Here is a 15397-nt window from a genome sequence, read left to right as displayed (position 1 = left end):
CAAGGGCAGCCACTTTGCTGGCACCTTCCCAGACCAGCACGGGCATCAGAAGTCAGGGAACAGTTTTTGTGAGTGTGTGGTGATAAATGCTGGGGCGGTCAATCAGACAGTTCAAAACCCTGCTTCATTTTTACAGTCCTCCAGATACTATTTCTCTTCCAACTTCATGCTCACAGCATGGCTGGATTCCAGGCCCAGTAACTGGTTGACAACCGAGGGCTTGGAAAAACCTTCCCTAAACCCACTGTGTTCCCTTTGGTCCCCCTTCCTGTCACGACGAAAGTGCAAGTGCTGCATTTACAAACCAAACACGTGCCAGGAACATAAGACACACTACAGAAATTTCCAAACAATTTCCAACACTGACCAAGATTTTATTTTTTTTTAAACAATAAAAACAAACAGCTGTGCTCTGAGCAAAACCAATGATCTCAAAAAAATTCTTTGAAGTTTACTAACAGCATTGCAAGGTAAGGCTTCCCAAAAAGTTTTATTGAAATAAATTACTTTCACCTAAACATCAATGCAACTCCTTTCATTAAGTTCACCTTTAAATGTCCCTAAAAACCAACAGTAAAAAAAGTTACCAACAATTCTAGATAATACTGGGCTCCTTCTAAAGGGCAGTGATGCTAGAAGTCACTCATCAGGAATTTAAGAATTAAGTCGCTGCCATGTAAAATTCAACTATGCAAGCTAGCATTGCCGGTTCCAAGTGCATCTCGTGTCAAAAGTTCTTTAGAAAAATCACAGGTTAGCAGATTGGATTGCAGCCTGCCTAAGGCCCAGCTGCCCCAATTCTTCTAGTCTCGTGGTGAAGTCGTGGGGTTAAAAATGAAATAAAAAAGCAAGATATCAGAGCTATCTCCAGCCTCTTCCTTGAAGTCCATCCATGTTGCTCTGAAGTCCGAAACAGGCAGGCTTTTCGATTGTACTCCATCGGCTTAACGTAACACTGAATGCCAGGGGCTACAGCCTCCCCTCGTGCCCCTTCATCACTCGCTTCCTCCCAGTCTCTCGCTTCTTTCTGGCCATAAAAGACAAGGGAAAATAGCGCAGCCCCGGGGAGTGAGCAGAACTACAAGTCTGCCAGTGCAGAAGAGCCCAGCAATGGTAAACAAACTAGTTTATGCTGGAATCAATGCGAATTAGCACTTTGCTGCACAATTCATGATTTCATTTTTTTCTACATTATGTAGCTAGACAGCTTCCGTCCAGCCTAAGCCCTGATTTCCCAGCGATACCACTCCAGCCCTTCCAGCTGGCCTGCAAAGCACCCTTCCTTCACTCTCGATACGAGCAGGAACCTAAGAGCAGGGACCTGCTCATCTAACGCAGGGTTTGCTGCAAATTTCTAAGCTTTCTTCCCCTCTTGGAATAACTCTCCCTGGTCTCAAGCTGAACTTGCCAGTGCCCTCTGTGACCTGCACCCAGAGCTGCTCATTTCAAACACACTTTCCCCAGCTTCTGCAGTGCAGTCAGCCAAACACCTCACGCTAGCTGCAGAAATCATGCCCGAGGTTTACAAATCGCCTTTGTTTGTGGAAGGGATCAATGTCACATAGAAAATATTACAAAAAAGGTTAATTTGTCAGCTGTCCAAACATTATTAGACCACATGCTTTATACAGCAGAGAGGCAGCCAGCTCACTCGGCAGCACAGCTAGCTGAACTCTGAAGTGACACTTTCCTGCTGGTATAGAAAGCGCAGGGTTTTTTTTGTATTTCATTTATTTATTCAACATTGCTCACGAGGAGGAGGAGGAAGGAGAAGCAGCGAGCGCTAAGAGTTTTGCTGCATCTGAAGTCTCCGTTCAGCGGCGGCAGCTAGCGTCCTGCGGCGCAGGGTGACGGGATCGGCGGAGGCTCCCTCGGGCAGCGAGGGCTTCTCTGTGGTCAGCTCCTCGTCAGAGGTTTTGTTTAAGTAACGCCTACAAGAGGAAAAAGGAAGATGGGTGAGCAGAGCCCACCAAATTTGGCTCTGGAAAATACTCAGCTGGTACATCCAGGAAGCAAGGTGGGGGTTAAGGCATACTGAAAGCTGGAAAATAATGTGCAAGCAGACACAGGCTCTGTACTCAAAGACAGCCCATGGCACACTGCACAGAGTGGGAGAAACCCAGTGCAAGATCCTTGTGCATATGAGTGGGAGCCAGTTCTAGAGGTCTGGGCTCTACTCATAACCCAGAGCAGCTCACTGAGACTTCAGGTGAGTTACTGAATCTCTGTGTCTCCATTATTCCACCAGCACATTCCAGGTGCAGGTGGTGTCTACCCCAAGCAGTCAGTCACTGACAAGAAGTGAGACTTCGACAGGAAGGGCACTTCAGCTGCAAAGCCTCAGGTAATACAGAAATACAGGGAAGCAGCATCCAGAGCTAATAGCCCAACCCATTTTTGCAGGTAGTGACAAAATACAGCAGTTTGCACTTCCACAGCTCTTCAACACAAATAAGGAACTAGTGACCACAACATCAAAAATGCTTTTGTTTCTCTAAAAAAACATTTTTCAAAGAAAAAAATTGTTTTGGGAGAAAGCCTATTTAGAGATAAACAGTTCAAAGCCATCATACCCCCAGTTATTCACATGACAGCATTTCAATATGAGGGGGGGACAACTCAATGTACTTTTTGTAGACCCTTTCTATGGCCTCCCTGAGATAAAACGGCAGGGACAAAGCTTGTTACAAATGCTAAAAAATTTTATCTGCAGCTCCGAAGTGTTTTTCCTTCTTTTTTTTTTTTTTTTTTTTTTTTTTAAATCAGCAACTAGATGTTAGCAGAACTCACCAACATGACTAACTCATGTGAAATCAGACTCTACATACAAGACCTATTACTAACTGAGCTGGAAGGGAGTCGGTCATGCCCCCTTCAACAGCGCTGACTGGTTAATCGTGAGCTCCTCTGGCATGTTTTAGTTAGTGGCAGTCTGTCATCTTTGTGCTGCTTACTGCTTAGGGCTCTTGCTCTGCATTTGCAAAGAGCAGTTCCAGACAGTAAACTCAGCTGCAACAGCACACACAGTGCTGGCTGACACCTAAGCTAGGAGGTAAACTACAGTGCACAAGAGGGCTCAGTACAAAGAATGTTCTCTCGCTTACTACAGGCTCACACTAAAGCTCACTGAAGCTGAAGAAATCATCCCATGATTTCAAAGAGCTTTGGATCACCACTTAGGAAGCTGTGTGCCTGTTGTGACACATGATGCTATTTCAAAACGGGGATTAGCAGTGACAGTTGTCTTAAACAGCAACCTGAGCCTGCTGTAGGAATGTATTTGTTCCTCTTAATACATTTTGCACCAACCCAATCTTTCAGTGGTCATAATCCATTCAAAAAACATTCTGGAGGAAGTGTAACTGAGAGGCCAGGCTGGAGTTTTAGGGAGGAACATACTTCCGAGCTTGCTGCAACAAGTCCTCCTTCCGCTGAACCAACATGCGCTGCCTTTCGTCAGCTGACTTTGAAAAGCGACTCCCCCTGGCTTCAAAATCTTCTGCCTCACTGGGTTCTGCTTCCATTTCGCTGAATTCTACCATTTCTTCCAGTCTCGAGTTCAGTTCAAGTGGTACTCTCTCTGTCTGAAAGAGAAAGGGGAAGGAGGAGAGAGGAAAAGTTTATAGAAAAGAAGTCGCAAGTCTGTGCAAAATTTGCTAACAGGGCTTCTTTGCATCAAAATAACGAGCTACAAAGAACTGTCATTTTCTGAGGCACTGGAAGAAGCTAGAGTCTCCCTTGGTTTCCTTTGAAAGCCCCAGCCAAAGTACAGAACAAAGCTAATTCAAAGCATGTTCAAAGCGCCTGTATTCTGTAATGCTCTATCTCGTAGCCATGTTTGAAAGTGATCTCAAAGACATAAACATTAATTACTCATAATTAATGCTGTCTGAAAACGGGGCATTTGATACAGCCAGATTCTGGGGCTGACTTGATAAGCAGCGTAACAGTAAAGAAGCTAAAAGGCAGAAATCCACACAGCAAGGGAAGAACAGCAAATGTGCTTGCGAAGAGGACGTGGGAGTGAGAAGGGATTTTACGAGGCCTCGGCAGCAGGATCTGCAGCACCCGAATTACCGCGGGTTGGGACCGCTGGAGCGAGGCTGGCAACTGTCCCGAGCCCGGCGTGTCAATAAAAGAAGCTGGCGGCCCTGCACATCCACCTCTTCCCCCTGGACAGCTGGCAGGCATCACTGATGTGAAAATTGAGCTGCTGACGCCGGCACAGCAGCGCAGGTGAAGCGGCGGATCCTGAGCACGTCCTGTCACACACCATCAGATCAGCTCTGCCGGGGAAAACAAGATGCTGCTGAGCGCGGCAGCTTCAAGGAACAAATCGCCTCGATGAAAGGCTTGAGAGTCGAGCTATCATTTGGCATCCCAGAGGATTTCTGAAACAAGGAGGGTGCAGCAGAGAGCTACCAGCCAAGCCAGCTCCTAGGTTTGGGTCTCAGCCACTGCAGGAGACATGACAGCGGGGCAGGTGGGTACAGAGGGACCACTGCTCAAGTCCCAGCAGCATGGGCACAGCGTACAGTGCATGGATTTTAACAGATGATGTGCACGGCAAGCTGAGTCACCCCAAAACCCTAGAGATGTCCCCAAAGTGCCAGCTCACTCACACAATGCCTTCAGAGGGCACCCAGCAAGAAAGAACTTAGGGGAGGGCTCCCTGCAGCAGACAGATTAATGCTGGGGTAAGGAGATGGGGATACTGCTGGCTTGCCTCGAGCGAGGGGAGGACAGCAGAGCTCCCCTGAAAGATCTGATCCTGTTTATCCAGGGCAGGATGACCTCAGCAGATCCAGAAGAGCAGGCACAGAGCACCCCAAGCGCTGCTTCTCATCACCACATCCATCAATGACAAGGAACAGGGGAGCTCGGCCAGGTAGGGCAGCAAGGAGGGCACTCGTTATGGCCAAAGCCCAGACAAGCTCATGTTTTTCCCCCATTAGAAGATGGAACTGCACTTCTTTCTTGTAAAGCTACAAAGACACAAAATCGATCCCCTGAGCATTGTTCTGTAAGAACACGAGAGAGCCCTGAGGAGTTTTGAAGACAAAAGGATCAAAACTAATTGCAGGAGGAGTTATGACAAGGCTCAGTATCAGCGCAGGTGTCAGATGCAGAAACCTTCACGCTACAGAACCCACTCCCCCAAGATAAAATCAGTAAGTGCATGAAACCCATGGGATGCCTTGGAAGTGTTTCTGCACAGAGCCACCAAGCATTTAAGCAATGACAATAAACAGGATTCTCAAGGATTCTCAGCAGCACCAGGAAAGCTTCTGCCTCATAATGACAGCTTACTAGGTAGGTCTGAACAGCCCTACCCAAACTCAGGATTAACAGATAAACACACACACAAAAAAAAATTAAAGGATAATCTTCAAATACATTTCAGCACGTGAAAATACAAGCTTGCAGGAAGCAGCTGTAGCTGCTCATGGACCCGTTCTTACAGGGAGTTAACAGTAGAGTCAGAAAAAAGGGAGGGCAAATACGATAGGGATAGAGAAGGAGCACATCGAGCATTATGCACGCTGCTGGAAGCATTAACATTTCAATATACAGCAGGAGAAAAGTATGTGCACAGCATCTTATTAAGTGCACAGGCCAACACTGGTAGAGGTAGGCAATGTCCAGAGCATTATCTCACAAATAGCCTTTAACAATTTATATTGTGCTGATGCTCAGAAATGTCTCTGAGCTACCCTTATGGCAGCGCTGACACCCCAAAACCACAAGGTACATATGATGGGGGGAGGGGAAATGTCATTATCTTTATCTTAAGATCATAGAATTCTAGACTGAATTAAGTTGTAACACGACACACAGAGGAAAACCTACCTTGGCCATGAAGAAGGGTGCTTTTATTTGAGCATGTGAGCTCCCCTAATGGGTTTGCCATGATGTTGGAGATGTACAAAGACTACCAGTGGGCATATTCATTTAAAAAAAGAGAAGATAAGATTGAAAGCTTGTAAAATCTACTGTAAAGCTGCAACACAAAGGAACTAGAGCTGCCAGGCTCTCTCTTGGGGGCTGTGTCATAAGGTGTGAAGTTACATTTTTCCACTATTTGGAAATGCAAGTCTCGCCCACGTGTGATGATGAGGGCTCCTAATGTCCCTCCCCTCTTGCATTCAAAAAGCTTCTTAAAAATCAAGTGCAATCTGCTGAAGTAGCTTGTTTGCTGCTAGATCTTTCCACACAGACAAGAGCTTGACTGACTACAGCAAAATATTCTCCTGGCAAAAAGTCTTTAATATGCCAAGTACTTGGTTAAAAACTGAAATCAGAACTGAAGAGAGAGAAAAATAGACTGGAGTTTCCTAGGGGATGGCCCTGAGCTCCCAAGTCTTCCCTCAGCAACAGAAAAAGTATCAGCAGAACGGAGCTGAGCAAGCTTGTCTCCCGGGCAGACCCCTGTGGCTACCTAACAAGAGTGGTCAGCTTGTTCTGAGCCAGCCTAAATGAATGCTAAAGGCACAGAGCAATCAGTCTGGCCTCACATCCTTGGAAAAGCACTCGTCTCCTGTCCTGCCAGGGAATGTGCCTCCCAGCACAGCCCTCCTGTGGCAAGGTTCGCAGAGGGGCATTTCTGTAAAATCCATCTGCAGTACAACCAGAGGATGGTGTGGATGCAGCAGGAAGGAGAAAACATGGACCAAAACAGGCAGGCAGCCAGGTCTACAACACAGAAGTCAAAGCCTTTAGCAGCAAGCCTATTTGTTTTAATTACATGTCCCCAACTTAAATACAAGCAACTGGAGCAGAGGGACTGGCTGAGCTGCCCCGTTCAGACACTGGTCTGTGATCCTCGTGCACGCAGGAGGCAGGGGAGGGAGAGCAGCAACGGGCACATCCCCTGCTGCACCCAGCAGCAAATTCCTCAGCACATGGTCAGCTCAGGCCTCCTCTTCAGCCTTTGCCTGCAAGTCCAATTTGGGGCAGCAAAAACCATCCAGTTAGCAGGTTTAGTTTGCTCCAGCTACAACACTTCATGTGAACAAAGGCCTGAGCTGTAACTCACACCAAGCACACCTTCAGGGTCACCACATTTGAAGTCCCCTCCTAGGTTTTTAAAGTTCAGTAGCAGGACGGAGAAACAGGCAGAGCCAGGCAGGAAGAAAGGGACAGCAACACAAACACACAAGCAGGATCTGAAGCCAGCTCCCAGCTAACACAAACCAGTTCAAGGCTGTTTGTAGAAACAGAGATTTTACTCACAAGGAACAGAGAAAACACTACCAAAACATACTAGTTAACTCAAAAAAGTTACACCAGAGTTGTTAGATCCAGGCCAAGATTTGCATTCCTACAGTTCTGTATCTCCTACTGCAGGCTTTTATCAACCACCTGTACCCACCCCTCACCACCTCTTCTTCAGCCTCAGCAGCAGAACCGAAGCAAAGCTTCCTGCCTCTCGCTCCCTGCTCACGAGGGAGCTGCTGCTCTTCAATTCCAAGTGAGTGGCAGGTTGGCTACTTAGGCCAATAAAGGCTGCAGGGGTCAGAAAGTTGCCCACCTTACAAATCCACTCTCTTTCTAACCCAGCTGAGAGGAAGGTTCATAGAACAGAAACCCTCATGGTTTTATTACTCCAGGCAGGGAAAAACAGAAGTGCGATGTGACCTCACTCTACTTGCAAGCTATTTTTCTTCTTCCCATCTCATTTTAGCTAGGCCATGCTGCTTTAAATCCTTCGAGAGGAAAAGCAAGAAGTCATTCCCGTGCTTTGCATGTAAAAGGGCTACTGTCTCCTGGCCCTGTTTGTATCCCACTCCACTCACAGCAAAGCTCCCCAGGTCTGCAGCGCTTCCTCCAGATCACAAAGAATTCGTATACCCAGAAGAGAAACACTACTCATTTTCAGGGAAGTCTCTGGAGACCTACAGGATGGGAATGGGAACACGAAGAGCAAAGCATCTGCTGTCTTGCTCTTCCCACTCCATAGACGGGGTGGGCCTGACAGACACAAAGATGTGATCATCTGTTCTCTGCATCACTTGAGAGCACTTTCATTGAAGAAACGAAGAAAAGCTTAGTAAAAAGAAATATACAGAGAATCAAAGCATGGCTGAGGTTAGAAGGGATCTGTGGAGATCATCTGGTCCAACTCCCCTGCCAGGCAGGGTCCCCTAGTGAATGTTGCACAGGATGGCATCCAGGAGGGTTTTGAACATCTCCAGAGAAGGAGACTGGGCAATCTGGTCCAGTGCTCTGTCACCCTCATGGTAAAGACGTGTTTTATTATATTCAGATGGAAAAATAAGAATTCTTTACAAGACCACCATGCTGAAGTCATCAGAGATTACAGCACTTCAGTTGCCTGTGAAATGCAGAGGGCGGCCACCAGCCTGATCTGATGCTGAACCGAACGCACTTCTCTGTCCATACAATTTCTAACTGTGCTTTTTGGCCATTTTTATGCCAAGTTACCTGGGTGACAGTTTCAGTATCCTCCTGATCCGTACTGTGCCGTTCCACAGGGTTGTTTGTTGCAGGTCTAACGTTTTCTACACGCTGAAATGCAAGCATCATGGGTTTAATACAGCGTGTGAAATGACAAAACAAAAACAAGCCCTTCGAACACATTCAGACTCTGCCTTCTGCCACATCATGTGTTGTGTTCAATTTAGAAACAGATAAGTAAGCAATAAACAGAATGCACTGTGTTGAAAGAGAATTCTCTCTGCTTCCCCACACACAGACTGGAACTGCACTCCAGATAACAGCACTATCTGATGAGCACACAACCAGAATTCAATATTCTTATTAGCACAAATTTTGTCCCCAGACTGCTTTACTGAAATCTGCTATCGCTAATTAAGAACACGGCATCATTTTGCCGTATACTTTCTTTGCAGAAAACCTTCCTAAATAGTACAATTCAATTACGTGTCAGCAGAGAAATCAACTGGAAATGTTCTAAAGGCTCTGCACACGAGCAACGGGGAAGAGCTGCTGTAACTGAACAAATATTTGTCTCTAGTCTAGCTAGGACATTTTCAATATATTTTTGGTACATGACTGAATATACTGCATTTACGGAGCTTTAAACAAAGGAAAAACAAATCCCAAGGTTTTTTTATTTATTTATTTTTGTTTGTTTTTAACTAGAATTTGGCACTCTGTAGCACATTTGAGATGGTAGAGACAAGCACTGGACGCACCCAGCAGTCCAATCGTATTGACCAGGGGCATCCTGCATGCGTGGGTGATAGATTTCTGGCTTTCCTACATAAAGAAAGCGTCCTGTATTGCACATGGATAATGCTAAAGTGCGACTAACTGAGACAACAGCTATTATCCTAACATATCAGAAGGCCTTCCAAGTGCTACGGCAAGGACTGGATGTGTATACTTGAATCATACACAACAGTGAGGAATTCTGATTAAGTCAGACATGGCAGTGTGAAAACACATCATATACCAGACAGCCAAAACTGGTTTGGCTCTTCTGACTGCAACACCTTCATGCAGGTAAAATCTGAAGAATAACATTGCGTTAAACTAAGCTGGATTCAGTGTTTTGACTTATCCCATACCCACCCCAACAAGCTCAGTTCTGTGATAAGACAGACATTTTAGGTACATGGTCTGGTGACTTACCTGCGTGGGGAAAGGTACCTGGATGCGCCCTTCTAAGATGTTGTCGGTGGTTATCTCTACGGAGCGAGTTAGCTGCAGATCCTGTAGAACTAAGTGATAAGGAACCTGAGGGAACATCTCCTGAATCTGATGAGCCTGGAGAAAGCAAGGTTTACACAGTTAGTATCAGGGATAATTAGAAGTTAGCTGGTTAAGTATCTTACCAGGAAAAAAAAAAAAGAGCAGTTCAAAGATGCTGTTTAGGATATCTTAACACACATATGAAACAAAAATTTAAAAAAATTAAAAAAAAAGAAGGAGGAAAACCCATGCTGGCAGTGACTTACAGGGCAGTATTTTGACTCCACTGAAGCCAACAGCAAAACTGCAACTCCTATGGAGACATCACATGGTCCTGAAAATTTAGGTTCCTGTTCCTTTGCGCTTGTAGATGCACAAAGGCTTCACAAGCTTCCCAGCCCTCATTTTATGACAGCCCTTTTAATAAAGATCTGTACAAAATTCAGGTGTGACTGAAAGTTAGCTCAATATTAAAAAATATAAATATCATTTTGCTTTGTCCCAGACAGGTTTCCAAAATGGTAAGGACAAGCAGAATAAGCTTTAATCGCCTATTCTCTCCAGCCATCCTGCCTACAAACCAGCTTTAATACAGTCTGAAAGCTCAAGCAAATTAAACCAGAGTTGTCAGGGCATTGTTATTGGATTTCAAGTTACTTAAATGGTATCTGAATGAAACAGATAAAAGTAAGAGGGCAGACAAAGAATATGCTTTTAGAGTCCAACAGACGGGCTTTATTAAATATTAAAATCTGTATTTTAACTAATGCTGAAAGTTAGAAGAGAAAAAAATGAGAACAACACAAATAAGAGTAGAAGGTGCATGGAAAGCAAAGCAAAAACTGTGCACCAGCTGACAATGAGTTCAAACACACACAACTACAGCAAACTTAACTCTCCACTGTACTTACTTGTGACCAAAACAACTGACCTAGCATTTCAGCCTCTGGTCTTTCCCTTGAAACACTCCCCTAAGGTTTTATTCAGTAACACAACAGAATTTCACTTAGCTTCTATTAAAAACATGTAACACTTCAACAGAAAGGCCCAGGTTAGCAAACTACTAAAGCAGGGATTTTAATATAAGTTGTTGCTACTTTTAATAATGCACAGCAATAGAAAATCATTCCTTATCCTGCATAAAAGCCCATTTGTGTCACTCTGTCCTGTAAAAGAAAACTAAGCTGACCTTCGAGGGAGAGTTCCCGAATATTTAACACACCAAATCATCTCCCAACACCTTTCAAGTCCCTGACCCCAAGCCCCCTAAAACTTGTTGCCTTATCCTATTGAGGATTAAACAATCACAAAGGCTATGGAGAGATCTCATATTCAGAAAACTTCATTGCCTTCAGGAGGCCCCTCACTGAACACGTAATACCTTAGGGCACAAAACAGCTTGAAGAACTTAAAGGAAATGGCACTTCTCAAACCAAATGAACTTAAATATTTATATTGCATGATGTCATATCCTTCTCTTTTTGTTCTACATTGAGTGTTTATTAATGAAGTCATCAAACCTGGGACTTCATCCTCAACACTCCTATTATCATCATGAATCAGCAAGTCGACTGTGCTACAGAGAGCCCCATCCCACACTGACAATACTTTCCAACAGATACAGCTATCTTGGAGCTTAGTGCTATTAAAAAAAAAAAAAAAAAAAAAAAAAAAAACAAACACAGAGAAAGGGGTTGACCAGTTGCCACTTGGCCAACAACTACATTTTCTGGTTGCAGACTCTGACCCTTCACTACTGGAAGCTGTTAGTGAAGCCAAGTAGTGAAAAAAAACCTGGAGTCACCCCAAGCAATTTGATAAAAGGTCTACCCACCTGCACCTATACCCCACAAAAGTACATGCAACTTTTCTCCATCACTTTCTTACCTCCAGCCCTGTCCATTAGCGTTTGCATGCCTGAACCAACCTACAGCCCTAGCTTCAATGAAATAAAGCTTTTCTCACTCCTAAGTACTGTTTTGATTTCCTTCCTCCTGTTCTCTAACTATATGCAACTCTTTCCCTCCTCGCACAAACAGGAAGGCTGAGATCCAAAACATTGAAGTAGTCTTACCATAGCGTTGAGCTGGGAGTTGCTGGCTTGTGCAATACCAAGGATGTTTGTAGTGTGCATCACTTCTACTGAAAAACTGGGCAGCCAGCTGGCAATTCGAGAACCTGCGAACAAGAAATCACCAAGGAATGAAGCAGGAATAGAAGAGGTTCTAAGCAGGTGAAGTACTCCTGTGTGTATCCAATTCAAGTCATCATATTTCCCCAAGGTACATATGAGGAGTTCTGCATTGCAATCCATCCGTAAGGTTTCTCAAAGATGGAGACGGCTGGTGTGAGTCAGTACCTGCCGGCCTCCCAGCAGACAGGACAATCTCTTGAAACACACTGTCACAGTGGCTTAACAATCTCAAAGCCTGAAGAGGATCAAGAAAACAGGAACACCTCATTTTCTTGCTTTAATGTTCCCATTAGAGAGAAAATTAAAATAATCCAGAACCAAATTCAGTTCTGGAACACACGAATAACTCCAGCAATTTTACTAAAAACAGGCCTGCTTCTAAACAACCTCAAAGTAGTCCCAAAATGGGTCAGATAATAAGTGGTTGGCATCACTGAGAAAACATCACTACGTGGGGACAGAGGAACTTCAAGCGACTGCTGTAGTTACGTGCTCAGGCTCAGAGAAGGGCATGTGGCTGACTCCCTCCTCCTTCCCCGTTTCCATTTAAATAAATGCGTGGTTTGAGCTACGCAATTTCTCCTCCTGTCTTCACAGTAATTTTATGGGTCTTCAAGCCACAGGAGAGCACTGGGGAGGACAGCTATCACAACACAGAATGGTATTCTAAATATAAATGTCTCTCGGAGACCTAAAACACCCCAAAAGTGGGAGCCATGCAAGAAGCTATCAGCAGGTCTCAATACTTCGAAGCGCCTGACCCTCTCTGCTCGTTATTCTCCCCCACAATCTCCAAAGGCTACAAAAACAAAGAACAGCTCACTGTGCAAGCTTGCAGCATCTCAGCTGTACACATTAACAGGAGCTCCACAAGGACAGAGCCCAGAGATGAATATTTGCACTAGTGAAACCTACTGAGAAGTAACAAGACTGCCAGCAAAACCCTAGGAAACTGTGGCAGACAAGCACACACTGTAAAAAAATAAAAAGGAGGATATTCCTTATAAATTGTCTCTTGCAGAGAAAGTTTGTCTGCACACACACAGCTCATCATGGCCTAAGATGCACAGGTTTTGTTGAGAACTTGTAATAGGCTACTGAACTCCCTGGAACTAGTATGTGGAACTGTTCCAGTTACAGGACTCCTAAGAAGCAGCTTCTGCAGACTTCTGTACCTGACCAACCACTACAAGGTTACTGCAGATTGAGTGGCAAATGGAATTGGGAGAACTTCACGTTACCCAGGGATAGGGGAAAGGTTCAGTTCTAGATTGTCCCACACAGACTCCCTTCCCAGCTGTCAGTGATTAACCAGCCACCTGGTGGCAAAACAAGACACAGGAGTTTCCCATTCTGTTGGTCAGCAGGGCATGCAATGGATAAATGCCAGTAGTGAAACTGTTAACCTGAACAAATCTTAAGAAAAAGGAAGCACTTACTGGCACGAAATCTTTCAAGAAATCCCTATAGCTCTGGACAACTTCAGAGACAAAAGAGCAGTAAGAAACATGAACAGAATTCACTCCTATGCAATGCTGTTCCCTCCGTTTATTTGGGCAACAGCAGAGGATGTCAAACGTGCTCAACTCACCATCGAAGTGGAAGAAATGATTGTGCTGGTTCAAGCGTGGTCTGCCTTCTGCTACTGCCACAGGGCCCAGGTTCTCCTCCAGATTTTCCCTTTGGTGATCCTCCCTCACGTGATGGCTGTCAGTGATATTAAGAGACATTCTGCAGGTTGGGCAAGATGTATCTTGTTCGAGCCAGGACCGCAGGCATGAGCTGAGAGGAAAACAGTGATATTGTAGTGAGTTTGCAGCAATGTTCTGAGACATCAGTATCAGAAGTACATCGAGTAGCTGTAGTGTGTTCTGTACAGAACACCAACAAGTCCACATGAACTGCTTTGAGATGATTTGTGAGATACACCTGATGAGCTCCTGACAACTGGCACAGGCTTCTTACTTCTTCCAGATGAAAACACTCTAGTGTTCACTTTTTATAAAGAAGCTTGCAGATTTATCCCAAACTTCAACGCTCTGCCAGCCTGCTGACCCTCTAGCTCAGAGAGAGTAAGTTTTGCCTTGAAGATGAAACAAAACGTGTCTTTTGTCTCACAATCCTGCCGAAAAATCCAGCTGAAAAAGGACAAAAAGCAACTGGACAAATATTTCTTCAAATGGTTTGGATTGGAGGGGACCTTAAAACTCATCCAACTCCAACCCCCTGCCACAGGCAGAGACACGTCCCACCAAAGTGAGTACAACTCAGGGCACTTTCTCAATAGATAAACATAAACCAGTGCTGTGCCATGGCAATGCTCACCTAATTCTGAGCATTCACTGTCTTGCAGAAAGTGAGAAATGTTTGAAATGCAGGTTTCAACACGCAGAGCTGTGCCTACTTTTTGATTCAGACTGGTATGACCCAACTGAGGTATTCTTTTTGCACATAAAACCAGATTTTCAGCATGGAAGACCGAATTTCACAGAACCGAACACAACACACATTTCAGGACTACAACACATACTTCACACTTGGTGGATGTGTTGGTTTTGTTTTGTTGTTTTTTTTTCCAGCAGGAAATCTCAAAGCATTTTGGAAATGTAGAGACAAAAAATGGTCAAATAAACCCAGCCACCAAGGTGCTGGAAGCCCCAGGGACCCTTCCAGCCTGCACCAGCACCCAAAGGGTTGATCACCTCCAGGAGGATGGCTAAAACCAGGTCAGGCTGGCAAGGTTTCAGGACAACAACCGTTTTGAAATTGGCTGAGTGCTTCCTAAAAGATGATGAGAGTTTCTACAGAGCCTAAAAGATTGAGACACCCACTCCCATTAAACTTCAGCTGTTTATCTCCGTATTAATGATCTCAGCAATGTGAATCATCCCTGCCATCTTCTACTCCAAATACACAGCTGTGACAGAATTCACATGACATTGAGAATGGACACAAAAGCTCCATGTTGGCGAAATCACCAGGCTTTTGTGAGGAGAGAAGCCATTTTTAGCTGGTATATAGGGTTATTAATTATGCCTATTTTTATATGCAAGCCTAAGTCATTCACTGCAATATGTTCCCTCCCTAAATGCACCAAGGAGGTAAGGGAACTTATTCAGAAAAGAGGCAGATGGGTCATTTTAGACATAGAGAAAACAACTTTCTGAAGAGGAGACCCTGGGCTTCTCAAGTGCTCAGGAGGTGATTAAATATTCACACAATTCAGTAGCACTGCAAGAGGAGTCTCTGCTACCGAGGCAAATTATCTCATTAGAGACTTCTTGGAACACAGATAAATATTTATGGCAAGGTTTGTCACAAATGACAACAAATTAGCACACAGATTATAACCTCTGCTCTGACAGCTACCAGAAAAGTAAAAAGCTATTTGTGGAAAGGAATCTGCTCACATGACACCGCAGGGAGAATTTAACTGACCGTGCACATTAACCCACCAGGCACTTCAGAAATTCCTGATTCAAGCCCCGTATCTCCTTTTGTCACTAAGCATCTTCTCCTCAAGAA

The 15397-nt window shown here is 44.7% G+C and overlaps 1 protein-coding gene across 1 annotated transcript in view; it reads right to left on the bottom strand.

Annotated features, from left to right (window-relative positions):
- Positions 1-353: 353 nt before the first annotated feature.
- AMFR (autocrine motility factor receptor) overlaps positions 354-15397 on the bottom strand; it is a 29366-nt gene continuing 14322 nt past the window's right edge. Inside the window, exons 9-14 of the mRNA XM_027466647.3 lie at positions 13464-13654; positions 11753-11856; positions 9619-9753; positions 8446-8529; positions 3400-3584; positions 354-1931 (exon numbers count right to left, since the gene is read on the bottom strand). Coding sequence (XP_027322448.2) covers positions 1784-1931; positions 3400-3584; positions 8446-8529; positions 9619-9753; positions 11753-11856; positions 13464-13654 — 847 coding nt within the window. The 3' untranslated portion in view covers positions 354-1783. The remainder of the gene's footprint in view (positions 1932-3399; positions 3585-8445; positions 8530-9618; positions 9754-11752; positions 11857-13463; positions 13655-15397) is intronic.

This window comes from Anas platyrhynchos, chromosome 12 (genome assembly GCF_047663525.1).
Source record: "Anas platyrhynchos isolate ZD024472 breed Pekin duck chromosome 12, IASCAAS_PekinDuck_T2T, whole genome shotgun sequence".
In the NCBI taxonomy this organism is placed as follows: Eukaryota; Metazoa; Chordata; class Aves; order Anseriformes; family Anatidae; genus Anas; species Anas platyrhynchos.
This window is presented reverse-complemented; position numbering and strand designations above follow the sequence as displayed.